Source organism: Plecotus auritus (assembly GCF_963455305.1).
Source record: "Plecotus auritus genome assembly, chromosome: 6".
NCBI classification, from domain to species: domain Eukaryota; kingdom Metazoa; phylum Chordata; class Mammalia; order Chiroptera; family Vespertilionidae; genus Plecotus; species Plecotus auritus.
The window spans coordinates 142,250,765-142,260,108 of NC_137773.1; the positions used below are offsets into that span (position 1 = coordinate 142,250,765).

The 9,344-nt window shown below is 41.5% G+C and overlaps 1 protein-coding gene across 3 annotated transcripts in view; it reads right to left on the bottom strand.

Annotated features, from left to right (window-relative positions):
* Positions 1–8,505, bottom strand: part of TAMM41 (TAM41 mitochondrial translocator assembly and maintenance homolog) — a 243,100-nt gene extending 234,595 nt beyond the window's left edge. For 2 of the 3 annotated variants that reach the window (XM_080671747.1, XM_080671749.1), the window contains exons 1-3: positions 8,140–8,494; positions 5,141–5,323; positions 2,334–2,426 (exon numbers count right to left, since the gene is read on the bottom strand). In XM_080671747.1, the coding sequence (XP_080527873.1) occupies positions 2,334–2,426; positions 5,141–5,323; positions 8,140–8,274 (411 nt within the window). In that variant the 5' untranslated portion in view covers positions 8,275–8,494. Of the gene's footprint in view, positions 1–2,333; positions 2,427–5,140; positions 5,324–8,139 lie in introns of all 3 variants that reach the window. The other variant, XM_080671748.1, reaches the window with a different exon arrangement.
* Positions 8,506–9,344: the final 839 nt, after the last annotated feature.

Consider the following 9,344-nt stretch of genomic DNA (forward strand, 5'->3'; position numbering starts at 1 on the left):
ATTCCAAGCACAAAACACAGTACAGAGAATAACAATTTCACATTCAATATCTCATTTTATCTAAAAACTAGAGACCTGGTGCATGAAATTCATGCACTTGGGGCAGGGTGGGAGGGGCCCTCAGCCCAGATTGCGAGAGGGTGCAGGCCAGGCGGAGGGACCCCACCGGTGCATGATCAGGGCCAGGAAGGGATGCAGGAGGTTGGCCAGGCAGGGAGGGACCACAGGAGGGCTCCAGGGTGTGTCCAGCCCATCTCATTCCGTCCCCATCAGCTGGACCCCAGCAGCAAGCTAACCTACTGGTCAGAGCGTCTGCCCCCTACTGGTCAGTTCATGTCATATCAACTGGTAGACCAGTCGACTGTCTGCCCCCTGGTGGTCAGTGCACGTCCTAGCAAGCAGTTGAGCAGCCTTAGCATATGATTAGCACATTACGCTTTGATAGGTTGAATGGCCAACCAGAAGACCAGACACTTAGCATATTAGGCTTTTATTATGTAGGATAACTCTGAGATGGGCAAGAACAAAGGGAAATGAAAGATTTTTCCTGAGTGTCTACTAAGTGCCAGGCATTTTAGATCTAGGCATTTCTCAAATATCTTTTGAGGTCAGTGTTGATCAGCCTTATCCATAGATGACGATGTTTCAAGGCTCAGGGAGATTAAGGCACTGGTACAGGGTCACATAGCTGAGAATATCAGAGTTGGGACCCAACAGATGTGTCTGATTCTAAAATGTCTGGTTCTTTTCTAGTACTACTATTCTGCTTCCACTTTTCAATACCTTCTTGAAGTAGGCAGGGCAAATATTGTTGTCCCCATTCTACAGATAAATTATTAGAGGTTCAGAAAGATAAAACAAGTTGCCCAAGTTCACATAAATAGCTAACAAGTGGCAGGAATGAATAAGACCCAAGCTTTTCATTCCACATTCATTTTTCTTCCTGTCAAACTAATTTATTTTGTAAATTAAAAAACCTGGAAAGAAAATTAATATTTATAAATTTTCAACTACATTTATTTGCTTAATTATGTGCTTTACTAGTTATCTAGACTAGAAATGAGAAATTCATCTACGAAGATATGAAATTATTTCGGTAAGCCTATTGTTTCTGAACTTTAAAAATAATGTTTTTACTGAAAAATTACATACAGTAAAGTATACAAGTCTAACAGATACAGCTTGACAAATTTTTACATATAGATATATCAATGAACTATTGCCTTTATCAAAGTTTCTGGACATTTTAATGAGCTACACCCTTAAATTTTTTTTATACATGGAATTTTATTTATTTATTTTCCTTTTTATTTAATTTATTGGTGTGACACTGATTTAAAAAATTATATAGGTTTTAGGTGCACAATTCCACAAACATCATTTAAATTTTAAACCCAGATGCAAGGCCAGAAAACCTTGACCACCCATGTATACCAATAGAGATTTTTATGACACAACCAAGTAAGCTAATATTATATAAATCTCTCTCTAAATTTTTGCCAAAATTGACAAAAGGAGAAGCAGCATAGTCACTCTTATGGGAGACATTTATCAACAATCCATGTACTGTCTATTAGGGCCTGAGACCCTCTGACAACACGAAGAAAAATTTTCCTTGCTGTGAGGTTGGCAACTGTGATTATGTCACCTAGTTCTCAAACTATGAAAAGACCTTTTCTCAGAAAATAGACTATATATCCACATAAAAGGAGAAACATGACATTTGCAAATACAAGTCAAAAGTTCAAGTCCTCTCCACTTTTTTCCTGATCTGTTTATTTTCTGTTTCTATTGAAGCCCAGGGAGACACTACCCTCTACAGCCTCCTCTAGCAGTATCCCCAATTAAGGAAGGACACTATGACAGTATCTCACCATTGGCCTGAGGAGGATAATAAAGGGGATTAGAACCCATTCCCCTCAGCAGAACTACTTGGTTTATTCATTTCTTCAACAAATATTTGCTGAATGATTACTATGTGCCAGGCATTGTCCCAGGCACTGCTGGGATATATCAATGGACAAACAATGCCCCATGACACATTCGAGAAGATAAGGTGAAGCACTGGGCATTTCTTCTGCCATCCTCTCCAGTCCAAAAGGACTAACTTTGAGCCTGATCCATCCAGACAATTGAAGAATCTTCAGAGAGAGGGCAGGAGTAGTGTGGATAATATCTAGATATTGTTTGGCAATGAATTCTTAGAGAGGAAAAGGAGTCTGAAACTTATTTTTATTTCCTGGAGTTCCATCTCATTGCAATCAAAGATCAAAGTAAGGTCAGGTTCAGAGAGGAGAGGTCTCCCTAATTGTGGCAGCCAATAAAACACTCACTGGTTTTTGGAGTCGTCCAGCAATGTATAAGTTATTCCAGTTGAGGAGATCTTCAATCAAAATACTAGTGCTAATAACCCCATATTTGATAAGCTGGAAAAGAAAAGAAATGGACATGAAAAGAAGCAAAAGACCATATTGTTGTTTATGCAAATGCAAAATATAAAGAAATACATTTCTGCCCAGAGTAGTACCTTGATTTCCAAAGCCATTCAAAATGCTTACTTTGTAAAAACACCCATCTCTACCAAAAATTTTCGCAAAGGATACGTTTCCAAGACTGATTTGTCCCCTCAGGTATGTGAGATGACATGACCACTATTTTAACTCCGACTCTTGTGATGTTAAAAAGCAGAATGGCTGTTAGAGGCTATCTAGTACTGGTCCTCAATGAACTGGAAATAAAAAATTGGTCCTTCAGCATAGACAGTTTGAGTAGCTATAATATATTTCATGCTTCTCCCTTGAGAAATAAGAAACCTGAGGCTCAGAAAGGATAAATGACAAGCCCAAGGTGGCATCATTAGTAGCAGAGACAAAACTAGGTCCCTGAATTTTAGTCTGGGCTTCCAATGTTCATTTTACCACAAAGTACAAGAAATTTTGTTTATAATTAAAAGTTTTTACTGACATCCTTTACATGGTAAATTTCTCTTTCACTATGGACTATTCCAGTGGTCGGCAAACTGCGGCTTGCGAGCCACATGCGGCTCGTGAGCCGCAGTTTGCCGCTCTGTTGACTAATGAGTTTGCCGACCACTGGACTATTCTAAACACTTTTATAATTACAAAGCAACATCTAAATATAACACATCTCTATCAGTGCTGAACATGGAATTATGGTCAAGCTCATGCAACAGTAATTTGCACAAACTATGAATGCAGTTGTTACAGGTTACAAAATCCCATTTGTTTCAACAAATATCTCTGGCCTCATTCTGCTGAACTTCAGTATCCCAATGGCCTTCTCAGGCTACAAATATCTAAGAAGTAGCTAAAGAATTTTAATTAAAAAGTACAATCCCTTTGGCATATTATTATGCCCAAATATTTGGTTACTGGAGCTTTTAATATTGTTTGAAACTACTAATTAGAGATAGGCTCAGCATAATATTCATTATGGGCAAAGAACAAAGCTACGTGCTTGGCATAACTAAAGTGCACATGGAAGGCTGTGCTGAATAACCTTGCCTCCACTCTAGCCACAGTCTTGGCGGGAAGCCTTCTTGCTGTAGGCATGCAAAAGCTGGGAGGTAATAGAAACACCGCTGGCTTGGAAGTCAGGGGCCTGTCACTGCCTACTTGCCTGAACTTATGGAAGTTATTTTCTCTATGTTTTTTTTCATCTGAAAAGTGCAGGTGGAGCGGGATTGGCCCTCAACCAAAAAGGTAAATTCAGGGCCCAAAGGTTATGCAGGCATCACCAATAATCACAGCACTCCTTCCTGCCAAGTTCGGATAGGTCTTCAAAATCCTGCCCAGTCAAGTACTCACCCTCCTGGCCTTCAAAGTGTGGCCCACTGACCAATAACATCAGCATCACCTGGGAGCTTGACAAAATTACAGAATCTCAGGCTCCATTCCTGACCAACTGAATCAGAATCCGCATTCAACAAGATCTTTAGGTGACTGCACATCAAAGTATGACTGCTCTAAGCCATCAGCAGCACTGAGAAGAGTTGGCACAGCTGGTGGAACCCGTATGTCATCCTCAGCCCAGCTTACCTCGAGGAGACTGGATTTAGTACCCGGTGGTCTTCTTAAGTTGGAATCCTGCCTAGTTCTTGGCAGCCCTCCTAGACATTGGGCTCCTTCATCTGAAAGACCGTCCAGCAGGGTTCCTGCTGCCAGACAACCCTCTGCCGGGATCCGGGCATCTTAGCTGTTCTCCAACAATTCATCATCAAGTTCCACTCACCTGCTGGCACCAAGAGGTTCCTACTACTTGGCATGCTCGTAAATACCTATCCTCTTCACTTCCAAATTCTTTCTGGAAGAATGTCAGTCCTTCCATATAGATAAGATTAATTTCCACTCTGGTCCTTAATGGGACACTGACTAAACCATTGGTTCTCAAAGTGTGTTTTCCAGACCAGCAGGAAGCTTGTTAGAGAGTAAATTTGCCCTAACCGGTTTGGCTCAGTGGATAGAGCGTCGGCCTGCGAACTGAAGGGTCCCAGGTTTGATTCTGGTCAAGGACATGTACCTTGGTTGTGGGCACTTCCCCAGTAGGGAGTGTGCAAGAGGCAGCTGAATCGATGTTTCTCTCTCATCGATGTTTCTAACTCTCTATCCCTCTCCTTTCCTCTCTATAAAAAATCAATAAAATATATTTTTTAAAAAAAGAGAGTAAATCTTTAAAGTTCTCATCACAAGAAAAAAAAATTGTAACTATGTGTGGGTATGGATACTAACTAAACTTATGGTGATCATTATAATATATACATATATCCGTGTTGTACATCTAAAATTAATACAATGTTATATGACAATTATATCTCAATTTATAAAAAAAAAAGTAAAGCCTCAAACCCTACCCCAGACTTACTGAATCAGAAACTCTGGGGTGGGGCCCAGCAATCTGTGTCTAACAGGCACTCTAGGGAATTTCGATGCACATTAAAATATGAGAACCACTTGGCCAAAGGCAAAAAATAAAGCCAGTCATTAAGCCAGTCACATTTGACCACCTTCATCTAGCAAGAGCTTGAATATTTCCTGAGTGCAAGAACATACATATTTAGCTAGTATTCTAACAACAAAGGTTAATAACAACCCAAGAGAAGACAAAGGCCGAAGTCACTTACCCTACTGTCACACATGATCAATGGATTGTAGTAAACTCCAGCGCCATAATTATTCTGGATAGTGGTGATAATCTTGGGCCCCAAAACTTTTAGGAAAGAGTAATGGCTCCGATTTTTCTTTAGGTTCTTTGAATGCCATGCAACAGGGTCATCTACTGTGAACACAAAGTCCAGCATGGCTTTCTGGGAGGTGAAGAAAAGAGAATGTTTTTAATTTTAATTCCTAGAAAGGCACCCAGATAACAGTGGGAAGTTCTAAAGTTTTATGCCATTATGACTAATAAAAGACCTGGGATTTTCAAGAGAAATTTAAGCAAGTCTCTGGAACCAATTTGAGCTTTGTTTTCATCAATACACATAGCAACAATGCTTATTTAACATGTACTGTCATACCAACACTCTTCTAAACACTTTATATATTATATATATAATACATATTATATATGTGTATATATATGTATATATAATATATATACAGTAACTCATTTTATTCTCAAAACAAATCATACAAGGTAGGCACTGTTACTATCCCAAGTTTTTGGAAGAAAACCACAAGGCACAGACTAAGTTCCTTGCCCAAGGACACATAGCTGGCGAGCAGCAGATATAATCTGGTTCCAAATTCTGTCCTGAACCACTATTCCACACTGCCTTTCATATAAATGCTGCTGAACATGCTCCACTTTTCTTCCAGATGAAATAACCCGTGGATAAGCTCTATACAGTATTATGTAAAGGGAAATGTTAATTTAACTCTCACCCATTTGCCAACCACTCACTGAGGACCTACAATGAGCTCTGATAGATCATGAGGTAGTAGTAAAGAGCTCAAAGTCTACTGAGGAAACAGACAAATCATCAGTAAATGGATTTGTTAGAAGAATGCAAAATGTACTAATTTCACTCAAAATTGGGTCAACAGGAAGGAGAAAACGTCCTATACAATTACATTTTTCAAGACTGACTCTGAGTCTTGAAGAATGTGCAAGAGTTAAAAGCAGGCCTGGTGGAAGCGTTAGGAAAAGCACAGGGAAAGGGAGTCCTGCTGGAGGAAAACACTCTGTGGGCATGAGAACCGGGCATGTTCTGTGTGCTGCATTTACCAGTAGTTTGCTATGGCTGGAACAGAATGCAGGCAGGGGAGTGGTGGGAGATGAGACAAGACAGGGAGGCTGGATACCATAACAAGAAATTTTCCTGCAGAAGAGCTCACTGGAGGGAGGAGAAAATAAAGGCTGGGAACCCACATTGGAGGCCAACTGCAAGATTCCAGGTGAGGAAAGAAAAGACACTAAGGCAATGAAGGGTATAGAGACTGATCTGACAGAGACTTAGGTGTTGGAATCTGCAAGACCTATTAACCTGTAGGAAATGAAAGTGAGGGAAAGCAAAGGAAGGACCTTTTCTTGGAGGGAATTCCACCTCTGCTCAAAGGAAAATTTTCATGGAAAAATGAAGAGGTGGCTACAGAGTCAGGAGGCTAAGGCCTGCTCTGGGTTTCCCATAATGTGACCCACAAAAAAACTGGATACTTAAGATTTCAGGTTAACATGTTTTTAAAAATTGTATAATTATGTTAATGTTTTTTTAAAAAATAACTAGCCTATAATAACCTATAATTTATACTTATAATCTGTAATTTCTCATAAGCTGTCAGTTTAAAAAAAAAGTATTACTTAAAAACTATTATAGCCTTGGCCGCTGTGGCTCAGCTGGTTGGAGCATTGTCCCATACACCAAAAGGTTGCAGGATTCCAAGTCAGGGCACATACCTAGGTTACAGGATGGATCCCCAGTCTGGGGTGTTCAGGAGGCAAATAATTGAGGTTTCTCTCTCTCTCCCCCTGCCCCCTCTTCCTCTCTCTATAAAATCAATAAACATATCCTCTGGTGAAGATTAAAACAACAAAAACTAATATAGGTAGGAAACAGCAAATCCAAGCAACAATATAGATGGCCAGACAGATTACAGCCAGGTATCCAAATCCAGAAGGCTCTATTGCAATCCGCACACTTCCATTTCCTTAGTTTATTGAAGATGACAATGAACTGTTGGGCCGTGTAAGAACTACAGCAAATAGAAATACAGTTCAGGACAGTTGTGCACACAGAAAACAACTCTATTTGGACTTTTGTTCCTTTTACATTAATTCAGCAAAAGCTCTAAAGCCCAGATAGAAAAATTTGTTTAAATGAAAAATATTTGCCTGTCCTTCTTCTGCTGTCTTGAATCTTGTCTCCACTTTGGAAGCAAACTTCATTTTCAGAGGAAAATCTGCAGTCACAAGGAAAACTGTACCCTCACTGCTGTTGTGCTCAGCCAACTCTGCAGTGTAATAATGCCAAATCCTAACTAGTTTTGGTAAATGTCCTGAGCATGGGTAAATACACTGGTCACCCACTAACTTTTGCTTAGTTGGCTTCACTGCACCTGTCCTGGCCCTACAACCAGTCCCTCAGCTTCCTGAAGTCAGGAAGATCATGTTGTATTTCCTCCTACAGCTATAGAGGTGTCCCTCTCAAGCTTGGCTGTGCATTAAAATCACCTGGAAAGGTTTTGAAATTCTTGAAGCCCAGGCCTCCCCTTCTCTCCCCCTCAATTAAACCAGGATCTCCGCTGATGGAACCCAGGCATCAGGTTTTTTTTAAGCTTCTCAGGGAACTCCATGTTCATTCAGCCAAGGTTCAGAACACTGAGCTAGCAACTGGCAAATATTTCTTTTCTATCATCTTGCCTCTGCATCAGCTTTTTCCTCCACATAATTGCATCTCCTGCTCTAGACGGAAGTGGACTCGCTACTTGTCCTAAAAACTCAGCTCACGCCGTTGTCAGACTAGGAGCACTTTCATACGAAGTTTGGTTTGTCCTTTGTTGGTTAAGATGTGGAGTGCGCGGAGCAGACAGGCAGCTCTAGAGCTCTGGGGGGGATGAAAGGCGAAAGGAAAGTCGTGCGAACCGGCCGATTCTCGGCGTGGGGCTGGCTCCGGGCCGGGCTCACCTTCTGGTTTGAACTGGGCCCCGCCTGGCGGTACACCCCAGAGCCATAGGCGAAAGCCAGGCTCAGCTCTTCGGGGAAGTGAGACAGGATCTTGCGGAAGGCCACCCCCGAGCTCTGCAGCGCCTGCAGCGCCATGGGCCGAGGCTGAGGCAAGGACCCTTGGCGGAGCAGGGCAGAGGGCAGCGGGGCGGGGAACGAATACCCGGCAGGGAGTTAAGGGTGGGGAGATGAAAGACGGAGACCGGCCTGAACGCGGGAATTCTGGAGCCGGAGAAATGAGCAGGAATGACCAGCAAGAACCAGGGTTGCAGGAGGGACCAGCAAGCGGCCAACCCCAGCCACGCCTCTGGCACGCACACGCGCTATAAGGGCGCAAGAGAAGGCGCCCGCCCGTGTGTGAGGACGCAAGGGTTTGCGGAGACCCCTGGTGGTCGGAGGAGCTCACTGCAGGCTGGGGGACTGTTGCTGGCTAAAGGAACTGCTTTTTTGTTTTCGCCTCAAACCACATTTTAATAAATGACTATAAAATAGTGCGTGTGTATGGCAGAAGATTTTTTAATGAGGTGAATTTTCACATAACAAAATTGTACACTTTACTACGTAGAATTCAGTAGCATTTAGTACATTCATCATGTTGTGCAACCATTATCTGTAGCCAACAACAAAAGTGTAGATTTTCAATGTTTAGGAAAACACAAATAAAATTAAAATCATGTCCAATCCAGAGACTATCACTGTTAATATGTGGCTGTGATTTCTTCCCATTAAAGCCTTTTTCAAGTTCAATGATGGCTATGAAAGTGCTCTATAAATGGTAAAGGACTACACCTATGTCCTCTCATATTTGTATTTAATATTAAGGGTGGAGAAGAGATTTTGACCCTTTGCCTTGGGGGTTAATCTCACAGAAGGGTGCATTAAGTGTTTCAATAAACATGACCCCAGGTGAGAGCTTACCTCTTTGTGTAACTAGAGAAACTTGCTTAGGATCACAGTTTAGGAAACTTGCCATTCAGGATGTAGTTTGACTTCCAGGACAGAGACTTTTCAAATACTCTTCTTTTTTCCTGCGTACACTGCCTCTCAAAAATAAAAGAAGTACTAACTGCTAGATTTGGATAATGTTGATGCATTTCACATGAATATTTCATTGAGTCCCTCCCCTCTGCTGTCCTGTGGGAGGCAGTTATTGCCTCCATTTTAGG